The 16,755-nt window shown below is 37.3% G+C and overlaps 2 protein-coding genes and 1 non-coding gene across 8 annotated transcripts; all 3 read right to left on the bottom strand.

The window, feature by feature from the left end:
- Positions 1-22: 22 nt before the first annotated feature.
- Positions 23-3,595, bottom strand: si:ch211-199g17.9 (uncharacterized protein LOC108180085 homolog). Of its 6 annotated transcripts, XM_065948145.1 has the most exons (9): positions 3,328-3,549; positions 3,129-3,192; positions 2,428-2,502; positions 2,180-2,227; positions 1,931-1,985; positions 1,039-1,128; positions 878-941; positions 701-767; positions 23-581 (listed from the first exon to the last, which is right to left on the bottom strand). In XM_065948145.1, the coding sequence occupies exons 2-9, from the start codon at positions 3,172-3,174 to the stop codon at positions 487-489; spliced, it is 540 nt and encodes a 179-aa protein (XP_065804217.1). In that variant the 5' UTR covers positions 3,175-3,192; positions 3,328-3,549; the 3' UTR covers positions 23-486. The 6 variants fall into 6 exon arrangements, 3 of the variants coding, with proteins under 3 accessions (XP_065804217.1, XP_065804218.1, XP_065804219.1); XM_065948146.1 differs by lacking the exons at positions 3,129-3,192; positions 3,328-3,549 and adding an exon at positions 2,709-2,923; XR_010664754.1 differs by lacking the exon at positions 1,931-1,985 and having other exon boundaries at positions 3,129-3,594.
- On the bottom strand, positions 2,693-2,824 carry LOC114920214 (U8 small nucleolar RNA). Its single transcript, XR_003808522.2, has one exon. It is a non-coding gene; the product is annotated as a U8 small nucleolar RNA (small nucleolar RNA).
- Positions 3,596-5,283: 1,688 nt separating the features above from the next.
- Positions 5,284-16,706, bottom strand: grinaa (glutamate receptor, ionotropic, N-methyl D-aspartate-associated protein 1a (glutamate binding)). Its single transcript, XM_020631721.2, has 7 exons — positions 16,547-16,706; positions 10,588-10,915; positions 9,159-9,274; positions 8,729-8,929; positions 8,310-8,438; positions 7,832-7,975; positions 5,284-7,097 (listed from the first exon to the last, which is right to left on the bottom strand). Exons 2-7 carry the CDS (start codon positions 10,877-10,879, stop codon positions 6,948-6,950), a joined length of 1,032 nt encoding a protein of 343 aa, XP_020487377.1. The 5' UTR covers positions 10,880-10,915; positions 16,547-16,706; the 3' UTR covers positions 5,284-6,947.
- Between the last annotated feature and the right edge of the window lie 49 nt (positions 16,707-16,755).

Genomic DNA, 16,755 nt, shown 5'->3' with positions numbered 1-16,755 from the left:
CTGAAGGCTCCTGTGTGTAAATACTAATACTATGTTAACTGTAGTGTGTGGTTGTCCTGTTTTCATGTATATGTAATTAAAATAAATCCATTTGACATTTAAAAACAACTTTATAAATGCACAGCATAAGCCTGAAAAATGACCCGTCACCCACCAGTCACAGAAAGTAAAACATTTTAGATATCAATGTTCCAATCCAATTTCACATATCTACCAGGGTGAAAAAAACAGATTATGAAATCAGTTCCATGTCTTGAAGAATTAAAATAATATTGTCAATGAAACAGTAAAATAGTTAAGAAACAAGAAATATTATATTATACAAGCGCATATTATATATAGATTAAAAACAGGAACAGTTTACACTAAGGTGGGAAGTATAAATAAGTGGTGTCAAAAACATTGGTTATTTTAGTACATTTTTAAGTGAAAAAAAGTATTTTCCTCTGATTCTTTCAAATGACCTCTATATGCATCTTACTCCTCCTAATTCTCTGCAGCTGTAGACCCTGGCTGCTTCAGTTCCTTTGCCTCCTCTAGCTGCTCTTCAAGACTGTGCAGCCGATCCAACTTCATTTGTTCTTGAGGAATTACCAAACAAAACAAAAATGTTGGAAATGGAGGACAAACTTAATTCATGTGTATTGAAAAATGTTATACATGATGTATGTTTGTGCATTAAACCTGAAATGGAACTTACCAGCTGATAATAGCTGACTTTTTGTCTTCTCAGCACTTTCTATCTCACCTGGGAGCCTTTCCAGAGTCTGTGGTAAAATTTTGATGGACGAAAGTTACTCAAATCTTCAGCATTTTATCCCAAAGAGGGGAAATACGTGGAAATTTATTCAAAATAAAAATAAAAAGACTAACTTACAAAAACAGAGTGCAGATTTTTGTGCTGCTCTATCAGTAACTGGAGTTGGTTTTCAAACTTCATGCTGAAAAATAAGAGTTACCTGAGAAAACTTTTATCGAAGTTAACATTGTCTGATTATTTGACTGAATTGAATATTTCTTTGCACTCTAAATAAGTACCGCTGCTTTCTGTGTTTAAGCTTGAATCCCTGGATTTCACATCTATGCTGTTCCAGCAGTTCATCACTTTTCTTGTTGTGCTCTAATTGCCTGCAAAACAAACATCTAACACTCAGTTCAACTCTTCAAATGGAAACATTTTCATTATAACACGATTTGTTCAAAAATAATGCCAGGTCGACTTCTAACAAGGTTTTAAATATATACTTCTTAAAACTGTGATTTTTTTTGTTGTTACCTTTTTGATGTTTTGTTCTGTGATTACATCGCAGAATTTAAAGCACTTACTAATGTTGTTACATTAGAGTCCAGCTCTGACTGCCAAACTTGAAGAACAAGCACATTACCAAGTAAATATGTTGTGACATAGTGAATACAATGGAATACCATCCCATAATGATCCTGTGACTGAAAACAAAAATATCCTATCTCAGAAAGCAGTATTAAGAGTGGGTCACTAACTATTAATATGTAGTCTATTTATTCGTACAGGAAATAGCTTATAATCAAAAACTAACCAACACAATTCAAAAATGATAAAATGACAAAATTGTTGATGTAATATATTCTAAAAATGACTTAAGACATTCATAAGCTGCACTATTAGTCCACAACAAAGAAATTAAACAATTACAACAACTGGATCTCCACATGCTCTAATTGGATGAAGGGCACTATCAAAAAGTGGTCAGCATGGAGTAAATGTGCCTGTGTAACATCTTAGGAACAATGTCTAACATCTGATAGTTATTTTTATTAAGGATTTTGCTGCCATCTAGTGTTACAAACATATCATTACATTTTACATGGGGTTTATAAAGGATCAGCAACATATGGAAGCACAATCCAAAGACATGCTATAGTATTCTTGATCTGTCATGAGTAAAGTCACCTGGCAGAGTCCTGCTCAGACTCGTCATACTGGAACTGCAGCTTCCTGCACAACTCTAGAGAACAACATTCCAGTGATTATGCTTATTATCATCTAAATACTTATTGTCTATATCTACAATATATGGCAATTAAAACTATCTCCAGTCACATTCCACATAAACATGAATGTACAACATGGCATAAAACATTCAGACTTACTGGAATATAAATAATTATATAAGAAAAATTGATGTTAGACTGTGTATACCTTCTTTTTCTTTATGGATTCCTTCCAGCTGGTAAGCTTCAGATTGCACTATAAGAAAATGAATTCCTATATGATGTACAAGTTTAAAAAATGAACATTGTATTATGAATAGCATCTAGCAAACATGTTTGCCTAGCAAATAACGAATAGTTAATTTCTACTTCAGCAACAGGTTAATACAGCAGGTAGAATAAGTACAAGTAATTAGTACATTAAAATGAAATATTACTAATGATGGTGTTCCTTACGTGTTGCCAGTTGTTTCTGCAAAGAGTCACGAACTGATTTGGTCATCTTTATTTCTTCTTCCAGAAGCTTTTTACCTTAAATAAAATGACATTTATTTTTGTTTAAAGTGTAACTATGCTATACAGATACAGAACACACCATACTTAGACATAGTAAACCAGAGTCACAGATGCTCTAGTAGAAATTTAAATTCTAACCGATAGTTATGCTGTGTTTAAATTTCTAAAAGGAAAAACCTTTAAGTTATCTCATTTGAACAGTATAATCAGAATGGTCTTACAGGGTGTTGCAGTTCCCTGTAAGATGGAGATAATAATCATATCTCATCAAGGTCCATTCATCATGTTCTGATACTCCACGTATGGAGTAACAGGTAAGGATGTACCTCACTGAAGATGCCCGATGAGCGACACAAAGAGTCTTATGTTCCATCCGCACAGCAGCCTCACTCACGGTTTCAAGTTTTCACGTTACACAAAATCTTCTGAGTAACAATAGATACATGTTTTGAATTGATATTCGGACTCATGCTGTGTACATTTACAAAAGATTTAGCTAAAAATAGTATAATATAGAAAAACACGTGTTCATTAGCATATGGCTTGTACATCCAGCCTTTTCATTGGAGGAGCCGCAGAAAGTTTTTAATCGATATTTTCTCCCCAAATTGAAACGTTTTCGCAATGCAGGAGCAGCTTACCTTTTTGGGGTCCGAAAAAAAATGTAGAGGACGGACAAACAAGCATCCGTAGTCATTTTAACAACTTAAAAACGTGATATAAGAAAAACACAGCGGAGTTACCAGCGGAAGCGGAAGTGTATCTTCACAAAGAGTAAGTAACATGTCAAGATCAGTGTTCGTAGCTGCGTTACTAGATAAAATGCATGACAGTACTCACTAGTGAACGTTTGGTCATAATTTTAGCAGTGATAGTATTTTTTATTATTAAGGCAGGTGAATATGGCACCAAAGGATGAGTCATCATCACAACAACGCGCATGCGTGACAAGAGAACACGCAAAACGCGTCGCTCCAACCTCAATTTAACATTTTGTCTACAGTAGCTATGAGATCAAATGTATCTCACGGGGGAAATGGTACACACGTTTTACTTAATCGCCTGAGTGAAAACAAATGAAATGAAACCAGCATGGCCAGCCATAAAGCAAAACGTTTTGAATTAATCCAAGATTCTCAATTTCCCATTTAATGAAAAACTGTTGCAAAAATCTAATTACAAAATCATTTTGTCAAGCCTTGTGTTAATGTTTTGAAGACATTCAATCCATATTCACTGGTATTTTAATATTATTATTATTATTATTATTATTATATCCTTGAAAAATAAATGGATGATCATTTGTTCGGAGGATGTCGCTGTGTTGTCTGAACCATAGACTAAATATTAAGGTCTGAACACGTCCATACCTTTCATGCAGTACAAAAAACATGTATTTGAATGTTTTTAAATTCACTTTCAAGACAGTCAATCACTACCTTGTTGCAGCCTCCGTAATTTGCCAGTCAGCTGTTCAACCTTTAGCTCCTGCATGTCTCCACCTTAAGGCAGGATGAACAAATGAAAACATCAACAACTTTTCAGTATCAGTGTAATTTGTATTAATTAATTGTTTTACAACTATGACAAGTTTACCTCCTCTCCCTGGTGTAGTCTTGATCATTTCATCAATGTTGAATGCTATACCACAGAAAATCCTTGTTAGAAAAGTGAAAAATAATCTTACCTTCTCACCATGTTGAACAGCATGATGTAAGTTTGCTGATAATGTGGCTTTTATTTGCACGTTTATTGTTAAGCAGGGATCCATTTTGGTATTTCGTCTCAGATTTAAAGATAGATAGTCTCAGATATTTAAGATATTTACTCACTCCCGAAGTAAGTATTACTGTATCTACAGTAAACATATATTAGTTTTCAAACTGAAACATAGGTCAAATATTAAACACATAAATGAGTGCTGGCTTGCTTCAAACAAATGTAAATAATATAATTAATAATAATAAATAATATTAAGCCACTGGTTTTATTCTTTTTTAGTAGGCTTACTTGCTAACAGGTATGGTAAGTAGTTAGCTGGTGGAAACACTTTTTTATGAAGTAGCTAACAAACACTGTCATCTCAAATAATTATTCGAGTTATTTATATTTAATAAGCAGAAACAAAAATATTTAGATGCTCGTAGTTCTACTCAAATCCACAAGGTCTAACCTGCCGAGTCGCTCATGTCTGTCCAGTCAAGGGAGTCTCTTTGGAAACTATCCAGATCGATAAAGAAAGTTTAAGTTAGCCTCCAATACTAAATGAAGGGGTGGGTGTGCGTGCGTGCGTGTGTGCGTGCGTGCGACGACTTAACGTGACGTTTGGCGCCAAAAACACTTCTAACGTGCGCAGACACCACGGTGGTACATGTTAGTGCTCTTACAAACTTAACATAAAACTGCAGCTTTATAAATGTTTCATCATTTATCAGCACAACTCGCCACATCTTCCGTCTACTCTTTACAAGTTAACCTTAAATATTTGTCAAGAAATTGTATGGAAATGACATAAATAAAGTTCCTTAAGTTTGATTAAGAAGTGACCAGGAATGGGACAAATCATGACATGGTATTACAAACAGTAATATTAATGTTGTGGTCAACATACCTATCAACTGATTTCATATTTGTGGGCAGTTACAATAAGTCATTTATAGTACAGGTATGTCAATTATTGACCAAAGTTCAGTTGTTTTCAGAAAATGTCTTAACAAAGACCCTGTTTGTTAGACAATCTTGGTGTACAGTTTCCTTTCAAACTATTGAAACAGAAGGGACCACAAAAGGGAAATCTTCACATTATATCAGTTTTAATGAAAAGCGAACAGCAGTGTAAAGGAATGCAGTTCTACCTTGATGTAATGCCAATATACAGTGCAAACAGTCCTACAAAGCACCAAGATTACTTTGTCTTTACACATCAAATCACTACAGAGTTCTATATACACATACACATTAATTTAGTTACAAACACGAGTTAAAAAAAAAAGTCTAATAGGGCTGCTGAACAACACTGTGTTTCTCCAAAATAGGGTTACCTGTAAAGTGTGCATTATCAGCACATGCAAATGTTGGAAACGGTCATGCCAGACATGAAAGATCAAATCAGAAGTTACAAGTTCAATGTATTAATCAAGGTCAATTTTATGGGTTTTGGATTCCAGTTCACACTGGTTTCTCTTGCTTATTTCACCTAGTTGAGCAAGAGTGTAACCAGTAAGTTCTGTTTCCAGAACTAGCATCAGAAATTCAGACTGTACCATTTCGTAACACAGCTCTGGATTTCTTCCTCAACACTAGCTTATTGCAACTCAAAGCAACATTGTTATCTACATCAACCTCAATAAATAGATAAGTTATAATTACAATTTCCTTCAACTCTGGTGTCACCAGTTCTGAAACTAGGAATAGCTTGCCATTAAAGTGGTCAACATTTCCAATACTTTCATGAAAACTTCACAATAGTGGTAAACAGGGTAGGAAACAGCACTTAATTGTCACTTCACATTAATTGCCAGATGGCAGGAAATTATTGAGGATAGTAAAATAAGAAAGAAGGGAAGGGAGTCATATAAATAATTTCAAAACAAAGTGTATCTTCCTTCTAAAAAGATATTCTGTAAGAATATATATAGCTTTACGTGTGTCATATACATCCAACATTTACTGTCATTCTTTTGCCATTAAAAGATTAAAGTTACTGTACTGGGTTAGCAAAGTTCTGATATCAGAGCATATTTCTCCCCAAGAGCAACACATCCAAATAACTCAGTCCAGCAAGCCTCTCAAGGGCAGGGGGTATTGGCATCATATACAGTAGTACATAAACTATTTACAGCCGTGACAAGCAAGCTAGAGGTATTCCTCTGGTAATAACTTCAACACATCTTTAGTGGTGTTTCCAATGTTGCCATGCAGTTACTTAACACCATCAGGCTGAAAGGGAGGGTTAAGTAAGGGAAAATAGACAGCTTAAAGGCGGAGTGTATTTCTAGCACTAAATTATGCTCTTCTGGAAAAGCTGGTTTACATCAATATCGAGCTCTACTGATATCTTCCCTGTTCTTTTTTTCTGGTTTATCTTTGCAGCAAGACAAGGTGGCGTATCAGACACCCTCAGAATATTTCATACTGCATGTGCCAGGGGTAGGTAATGGTGACATCATGTAGCCTTCTGTGTGAGTAGAAGCGGAGGACAGTTACAGCAAGCAGAGTGGTCTAAATTGAGGAAAAGACACACCTTAACGCTTGTCACTAAAATTTGTGTTCAATAAATAGTGACCCTCTCAGCTGCTTTTTAAGACATACTGCATCTTCTTCAAACAAAATTACATGTTTAAAATTCTAAGAGTATCATGTGAAAAAGGTTAAAGGAGAAATAAGTGGGTATTTGAGCAGAATTGTATGCCACAGGGAGGCTTTTTCTATCTCTCCCCTGTTCACGTAAAAGTGCAGCTTCATTCACGGGAGCGTCCAACAATAGCAAGGATGTAAAGGAAAATGTTGATGATGTCAGTGTAGAGGTTGAGGGCAGCAAAAATGTATTCCTCTGGACTCAGGGCGAGCTTCTTGTTGCCCAGGAGCAGCTGAGTGTCCACAGCCAGGAACTGCAAGGAAGAAGAAAAAAAGGCTGGTTAGTTATAAGAGATTTCCACACTGCAGACCTAAGATGAATGACATGTTCCTTAGTTTTCCCAACTGTTGTTAATCCACCACATGTATCCAAATACTGTCCTAAACTTACACCATGATTAAATGTACAAATTGCCATGTCAAATTCATTACTGCATAACACACAAATATTACAGCTGCACATCTTAAGATATTATTTACAGTTAGTAAATTATTTATTCTTATGTAAGATACTTTTAAGATACAATTTGCTGTCTATTCACAGTGTTTTAACAGATGTTTTGGTTGAGTTTGGCTCTCATGATGCATGGTCATATATTTAGATCTTAATATCACAGTGAGTGTCCCACTTTCCTCTTGCTAAGCATTAATCTCTTTCCAACTTGGTTTATATTATATTCTTAAACTTTCTGCAGATGGAATGATCCCTTATTTTGCAGATTACAGTTAACCATCTCTATGCCAATGATGATGAGGATCTAGTTACTGCAAGCAGATGGCTGGATGCCTTTATAACATCAGTACACAATCACACAACTGGATAGTGTATTTACTGATCAGACCTTTGAAAAATTATATTTTCATTGCTCCAGTAACATAGTCAGAATTACAAAAGTGTTGCACCAAATATATGTTTAGCAGCCAACTGAAACTGAAAGGGACTTGAAAAAGGCTTTCACTTTTGGAGAGCAGTAAGTGTGAAACGTACGCATGTGAAGAGCAGGGCCCCCAGGGAGGCATAGACGATGTGCAGGATCCTGTGGCGGATGAAGATGCAGAGGATCGAGAAGAGCAGCAGAACGATCAGGCACACAAACAATACGCCCCTACAGGAAGTGAAGTCATATTTGCTCTGCAGGAAAGAAGGGGGGGAGAAGAGAAAGACATGATTAGAAAATACATGCTCTGATAAAAGGTCAGTAACACAACTTTAAGGCCTTTATTTGCATTAATTTCTCTTAAATCAATTTTGTTTGTTTAGTTGCTGTGAAGAATGTGCCTTCAGAGGCCAGTGTAATGTGTGAGGCTTTCTAGGTTCAACACTTTACTGTGACAAAAAACAGAAGAACATTTTCCCTTTTGCTTCTAAAACCCATAAAATGACAAAAGGCCCAGAGGGATAATACCTGCCAGTGTGCGTGGAAAGATACATTATTTTTTCTAAGAAGCTGTTAGTTTGTGTTTACCTGTAGTGAGAAGAGGACGACAGTAAAGCACACCACAGCAGTGATGCCCACAGCCATGATGACAGTCTCTGTGTCATAGAAGCTGGCGATCATGCCAACCATGTAGGAGAGGCTCAGGGTCAGGATGGACTGCAAGACACAGAAACTTAACATCACTTATGGCACACTCGTGTTACACGTTGCAGATTCAGAAGATTATTTGAAGCCTTCAATCAGGGGTGTCTTTGATCATTGGATATCCAATATATAGTTTCCATCTGTCCACATTATTAAACAATCTAAAATCAAGACCAGTCTATATACATTTAGTTACAGATCAATGGTAAACACAATATGTATACAAAATACCAAAAATCCTTTAACATGTAGACAAGCTATAACTTTTTATAGTCCATATTACTACAGTATGACCGTCTTACTAGTGCAACGAGGTTCCAGGGGTGCTTGCGACGGAAGTCTCCACAGCAGCTGAGGGTGATCAGAGAAACGAAGAAGACTGCGTAGGACACATAGTACGTCCAGGGATTACGTCGCACAAAAATCTTGGCATCATCGACAAAGGTAAAGACGGCAACAAAAGAGAAAGTGACCAGCAGCTGCACCGTGAGCACCATGAACACCTGTGGAATAGAAAAATGAGACCAATGTTTACATTAAGTTACACCACATGCTTCAGAATTTTTTTATTCAAATAACATCTTCAATGTATTGGGGAGCTGGTGGCAGAGTGCCAGTGCCCTAGTGGTTAGATTGTGCGCAGAGTCCACAGTCTTCAAAGCGGACTGCCGCATGTCATTGCCCACACTCTTTCTCCCTGATTTGTATTTAAATATGTATTAAAGGACCTACTTTTCTGATGAAAGCTTGTCGGATGTTCTTATCCTCAAAACCAGAGTTGGTGAACTCGTCGTTGTCATAGTAAGATGGAGGCACATCTCCATGGTAGCCAGGGCTACCTGCTGGTGCTGGAGAAAAATCAACAAGAAAAGTAAGTTTTAAACACACTCAAAATCAACAGGCAAAAACTAGGCCAAACAAATTGACCAAATTCTGTGACATTTCTGCACACTCTTGATTATTATTGATCATCTCATTGATTGCCCAGTCATCTGTGTTAAGTCTAGTCTAAAGCAATTTCAGAAACCTTTGGCAATCATCGTCTGACAGACGATATATGCCTCTGAGAACAGACATGAATTTCACCATAACTCTGGTGAAGCTAGAGGTTAGTGTTAAATAACTTCCAGGCATATTTTCTTTGTCCATAACATCCCTGAGAAGCACCCGTTCATCTATTGGGTCTGAGTTCAACGGCAGAATGTAAGTTATACTGCAGCTTCACTCTGGCTCCCTTAAGCACTATGAGACCGAAAAAGAAACCAATTTCAATGTGTTGTAAATTAAGTTTAACGACGCAGATTTGTAAAAACATGTTTGCTTGTTGAATCAAGGTTGGTTTGATCATTTTTGTTGCGTTTCAGGTAGTCAGGAAATCTAAACACCAACCACAGCGTCGAGCAAATTAGTGGCAAAAGTTTAAATGATCTATAATGGATGTTAGCTTCACTTTTATGCAGATATCCGTTTACAGAGACAAATAAATCATAAGAACATCTTCAATGGGAGCTGGTATGTCATTGGCGAGGGTAGCGTTCTCCTTGTTTATTGTTTTCTACACAGATAGTTTAACCTGAATACACCAAATCCTGCTGATACGCCATTGGTCAATACAACTCTGACAACAAATGTACTTCAAACATAAATCAAAACACATATCACAACGATCATCCTAAACTACGGGTGCGATGCATGGATTCTGGTATCCAAGTGCTCCAAAGAATTGTGCATCATTTGCTCCCTCTATCTGCTCTGTCTTATTCATAAAGCATATAACTCTAATGATATTCAGGCTCAAACAAAAACTTTGAGACTGTGTGGTAACTTCAGCGCAGTCACCCACTTTTAACTGTGAGTGGCCGTTAGTGAATTGGGACACTTGTTTTGCAAGGCGGCTGATTTGCACAGAAAGGAGACCATTTATCTATATGACTGCACTGTGTAACATTCAAATACGCACAATCACCTCTAGGTGCACAGAGGCACTGTTTGCTGTGCAATATGGAGTGCATTTAACCGCCTTACAAGTGCAATATAATCTCAGCCGCAGAAAATATCAAAACAGCGCATAAGAAGCTTCACCTTTATGATTTAGATGTTTCTAACAAACAATAAGGTGGCTTGTAAGGGAAACTTATCATAACTTCAGTTTTATACTAACCCATTGGGTCCCCAGCAAAGCCTGGCTGCTGGTAGGGCCCCTGAGGGTAGGGTCCCTGTGGGTAGGGCATCTGAGGGTAAGGCATCTGAGGGTAGGGACCAGGGGCAAAACCTGGGCCTGCCTGGGGGAAGCCTGGCTGCCCATAGCCAGCTGCTGGTGGGTATGGTCCCCCTGGGGCTTGGCTGTAGTTGGGAGGGGGCATACCAAAACCAGGCTGAGGGGGTCCGTAGACGTTGTTATGAAGTGGGTTGGTCTCACCCATAACAGGGTATCCACTCTTGTCCTGAGACATGCTTTGGTTGAAGTATCACTCAGCAGATAGAAGAATCTATAAGATGGGGAGAAAAATAATTAGGATTAGTTTGGTTAAAACATCTCTATGCAGCACAAATATACATTAATCAGGTATGAAGAAATTCCATAACTTATGTCAGCAGAACTTTGATAATCAATACAGTGTGAACACCTGTACTACATCTTAAAAGTCCAAGGAGGCAGGAGAAAAAAATGTAAGTGCAAACTGTCTGGAACCAAACTGGAAGAGATACAAACGTTGCATCAGCCTGATTAAAAAATGTGAAAGGCAACCAAACTAACACGAGAAAAGGACAGAGTTGGGGGAAAGGGCTACAGTACATTTCCGTACTACAAACAATCCACATTCTATCTACGCTATCTTGTTATGTCAGTTTTCCTTCGTTTATGGCCTAATTTACTCTTTTTCAAAATGATGTCAAATTTTATTTGTCTATGTCATTGATTCCCAACTCGCACTCCATGCTGATGTTGATGAGTACTTATCAAAGGCATCATGAGCGGTCGACCCCTACACCTCCAGCCTTGAGGATGTGGAAAACTGAGGCTGCGAAGATGAGCTTGCCAACCTTGCGATGATTTTGTGTCAAGGAAATAGTTCAAGGAGGATGGATACAAAATGTTTTGGATTGTGAAAGGACATGCTGTTGCACCAAGACTGGCCAAACATGCAATTACGAGGGTTATTCTCCCATTCAGCACTTCATATGGGTACTGATTATTCACTCATCTAGAGTTTGGTGGAAGAAGTCAAGTGCTTTGTCAATAGGAAACTTAAAAAGTAAGTTCAACCAGTGGTCAAATGAAAGAATTTTTCTGCTGATATGTTTCACAACAGGCTAAACTCACACCTAAATTAAACTTTGACTGGCTTGCTTAATCAACATTATGGCCTAAAAGATAAGTAAAAGCAGGTATAGATGATACCAAAAGGACATGGTAGACAATGTCCACCGTGGTGCGGGTTGTGTTTCCATGGATGCAGTGCCTTGGTAACCAAATGTATTATTAATCTGATTTGCTCCTGCAGAAGGCCTGACCTGTGGGTCATTACTGCAGTGCTCCTCCTCCCTGCAAGCAACCTGCAAAACCTTGGTCAACCATCGACATTTACATTGAAACCTAAAATGCCAATTCAAGTTCCACACACATGACAAAGAAGTACAACTACAAAAAATCTGAATCTCTCAGCAAGTGAGGTCAGATTCAAAAGGTTGATAAGTGATGTAAAATGTGCTGTTCACATTTCATTTGAAAGCCTGCAGTGCCCAGGGAAATCTTCTGTTGGGCAGATTTCGAGCCAAAATCAATTCCACTGATTGCTGACTTCAAAAGAAAAGCTTTTTGTGGACAGCTGCATGGTTTAAAAGTTGTGCATAGGCCAGTTCTGAATGAACTACTGCTTCATAGTATTAAATAATTTGTATGTGCATTCAAGTGCATTCATATGCACTTGAACACAAGCAAGCACATCCTCAGTTATGTCTTTTTAAACACAGAAAGTTCAATTACCGGTAAGTGGCAGATTAGACTGATGAAAATTACGTTTTCCATTTCTCTAAGTCTCTTTCACCTCCTTTTCCAGGCCACACTGAATTTACAAAGCGCATTATGCAACACTGCTCTATTTCGTACTAGAAAACACATCTCGTGTATCCTCATGATCCCTGTCAAGCCCATTACCAAGACAGTAAAGAGAGGATGCAATAAACATGGTGAGTACTGGCACTGCTTCACAATGACGGTCTCTGTTAAGACTATTACAGATAAAACGTATGTGTAGTCAAATCCCTCCTGGCCTTCAGGATAATGGTTGTGCAAGATGGGAATACAGTACACTTTGTGTGGCAATGTTTTCTAAATGACTTGAACTGTGTTTTACTGTCAAATGTACACCTAGCCCTTTGGTGTTGATCACAATAAAAGGTTGTTTGCTTAATTCACACAACACAGGACAAAATCTATGTCCACTGAAGTAACCCAGAGATAACTGAATAACCCAAGCCTCCTGAACTAATCAGTAACACTCACTGTCAAAGCATGTGATCCACTCCCTGTCCAATGACCATTTAAAGAATTTATGATCATGCAGAAATTAATTAAAATAGAATTGATAATCACCAGTTTGAATTCATGTCAAAGTTTCTAAATGTTAGCAATCACATACAGATTCTAACTTAAGTTCACCAGAAGTGACTTCAGTATTTATTCAGTGTTTAATGAAGTTGTACTTGTCTTTTTGTAGTGCTTAATCCATGAATGATGAATTACCTCCACTGTAACACATCATTTGGCCAAGGGATTTGGGGTAGTAAAGGTGATAGATGCATGAAGTCACAAGAGCTAAACAGACAGCCATCTCATCTGTTATTTTGGTAACATATGAATGTGTTTAGAGACATTATACATGTGCAGCTGTAGTCACTAAAAGAGGACTTCATTTTATAGGTATACATGTTAAAACTGTAGAACAGTGTTTTAAAGGAAAATAAATAAAATAATTTTAAAAGTGTAATCTCTGCTATCCATTCATTCTACAAAATCAACCACCACAATAGTATACTTTGGTTTCAGTGAAGTAAAAGTGAATACAGTAATTTACACTTAGAACAGTTTGTATTTCTTTTTGAATCAGTTGGAGGCCATGTTTGTTTGGCTTTATAAGCATTACCAGGAGTAATCAAATAATGAATACAATGGACATAAAAAGTGCCACAATCTCAAGGCGCTGGCTAGCCTAGAGGCGGTTATGTTGCACGCCGCCCCATGTACAGAGGCTGTAGTCCTCGGCACAGTGGCTGTAGGTTTGAATCTAACCTCCACCCTTTGCTGCATGTCCACCCCCCCCCGCCTTCATCCCAACATTTCCTGTCTCAAGCTTGAGCTGTCCCATCAAATAAAAGGCAAAAAAATAACTTGTTAAAAAACCAAACAAACAAAATAGTGCCACAGTCTGCCACCATCTCAGTGTTGTGTTTAGCTAACGCTAGTGGAATTAGGTTAAAGGAAGGATTCAGAAGCTTAGCCATAGAGCCATGTTAACACAATTAGGCTAGCACAATACCTCGACAAACCCATAAACAACATGCTACATGCATGCCTGAGCAAAACCAGGAAACTCAGCGACAAAAGAGGAGCAGACCCACAAAGAAGAGGTGCTCATGAGGTTATACAGAGATTAGCACGTTAAAATAATGTGATGACAAAACAAGTCACAGGTCTGATGTTGAATTTTTTTTGCAATTGCTAATTGTGTATAACCTAAAGCTTTAAACAAACTATTGTACAAATATAAATATATATATATATATATATATATATATATATATATATATATAAAGTTGTTTGATGGTGACATGCTGTGCAATTCAGTGTGCTAGGACCGTTTTCTACCTGTAGAGTAAAAAGTTTCCCAATGCCTTTTTTAACACTGTATCAACCTCAAAAGAGGCTAAGTTTCTCAAAGCAATACATATTGTGTGTCCTTTTTAAAACAGTGACTTAAACCACTTACGCAATATAAATCCTACAGTGTGTCTGCCAGCCAATGCAGCAGTCTGAGAGGATATTGTTCCTGTGACAAGCCTCGTCAGCAGCAGCTCTGGCTGCGTTGAACCTGCAAACACCGCCTCGCCTTATAAAAGACAGCTGCTCCTTAGGTCAGTTAGCATAGTATTGCAACATACTACTACAATTGTCAGAACATCTTATTTCACTTTCTATCTACTGCTGACTGTTTATTGTTCTAGCTTATCCTCTAATTACAACTGATTTCAAACGAAATAAAAAATAAAATAAACATTATTTTAGAAACAAAATATGTTGTATGCAAGTATGTGTAGAATTAGAAGAAGTAAATGCTTTGACAAATTGAAAGTATCTTGGTTGTAAAAATTTAAAAAAGCCAGGAAAACCAGGTGAAAGTGAGATACTGCTGTATACTGACTCTCTTGGATCACTGATTCAAGAAAATACAAATCTCAATTAGTTTGCCTCAAGGCTTTTTAGAAACTGGGGTTCTTGATTGATTAAAGGAATCATTTCAGGTCTAGTGTACAAAATCTACTTCTCTGAAAAATGAAGAAACATTTATAACACTGCGGGGCATGAATTAAGGAAATTATTTCCATAGCAGCATAAGAAATGCAATATTCTTCACCTGAAACAAGAATGTGTGTTTGACAACTAGATGAAGACACAAACAGCAAACAACACCCACTTACACATCTTATTGGAACTGTCATCACTTCTTCTTTCAACTTTTTTATTAAAACAATTAAAATACAATTAATCAAAATCCCTCGCTTAACTGAAAATTGAAATGTAAGTTAAGAAAACTAATTATTATTATTATTATAATTATTATAGTTGCTCCAACACTATGATAGAATCTTTAAGTGTTTTCTAAGCTGATTTTGTCTACAAATAGTCCACAAACAGATATTTCACTTCAAACCTAAAGCTGGAACTAGGTAATATTCAACCGTGTATTTTTTTCAATTAAATATTATATAAATAAAGGATTTTCATGTCAAAAAAGCTGCCAAATATCCGATTGAGAAAAAGAACAAATGTTCGACTAAAGCCCACAACTAATTTGATGGTAAATTAAACAATCAAATAACGGGGTTTTTTTTTAATAGTAAGAAAAAATAAACCTCCTCCTGTGTAATACAGTATGAATCAGAAAATTGTTGTAAATTATTTGTTTTATCATGCACATAGAAATAATTAAGTCTAGAAATAATAGACATTTTCCACTTTTTAATAACTCTAGGATTAAGTGAATGCCTGTAATGATTTTGTATAAGAATAAAGCCTCATTTAGCATCCAAAAACCTTCAAATGAACTTAGATTTTCAGTTTACTGTAAGAAGAATTGGGAAGCTCGAATCACAACAAATTTCAAAATGTTCTGCGAAGAAATAAACCCAAAACCTTTTTCTGACTATCATATAGAAATATCACGAATTAATATCCTTTTGCAATTTCTGCTAGGTCAAACAGGGGAGACAATACTTGAACAGTAATCTGGTTGAAAAGAGATGGCAGGACATTTGAAGAGGCTGGAAACCAAAACAGAAACACTGATGCAACATAAACAGTGAGGCTCGTTTTTCACACTGCACCTGCAGCGGGGTGTCCCTCCATGTAGGCCTCACCACCACAGATTAATGCGACATTAGTGACTAGCTGTACCGTCAAACTAATTTAAATGACCCCAAGCTATAGGACCGCCATTGCGTAAAAAAAGTCCGATAATCGCTCAATATTACTGTTCGACTACAAATATCCGCCATGACGAGCCCGTTAGGTAAGCGTATTATTTTGGACAAAGACCAAACGCCGCGCCCCCACGTTTACCATGCTCGGTTAGAGGTTGTTTTTTTTTAAAGCCATTTATGTTTTCTTAGTGTACTTGTAGCTACATAATGCAGGTTTTCCTGCTGTAGACATCTTTTATGATACCGCTGTTTATCTCTGCTGACGGATGGTCACAGTTGGCTACAGGCAAGATGCCGACCAGAGCTAGCCAAAGAAATGTGCTCACTAGCCGCACATTCAGCGTAGAAAAAATACACTATTTCCTAATTCAAGGCACGCACACATCTTACACTTTTTAGTATGAGTCCAAACGACTTACTTTTTACGTGTTTATTTCAGGGTAGCCTCCGTCATTTAGTTTCCCTCCACCTGCTCCGGCTCCAGGACTCAGACTGAACAACTGGGTCGAGAGCAGCTGACGACACCACACGACGTCGACTCGTCACGTGTTTTGTGGGAATCAGGGAATCACCGCTTGATACGGTCAACTTGACAACATGGATTATAAATATGAGCAAAATGTAATGT

The sequence above is a fragment of the Labrus bergylta genome, chromosome 19 (genome assembly GCF_963930695.1).
Source record: "Labrus bergylta chromosome 19, fLabBer1.1, whole genome shotgun sequence".
Classification (NCBI taxonomy): Eukaryota; Metazoa; Chordata; class Actinopteri; order Labriformes; family Labridae; genus Labrus; species Labrus bergylta.
Note: the sequence above shows the minus strand (reverse complement) of the source record. Positions and strands in the feature narration are given on the sequence as shown.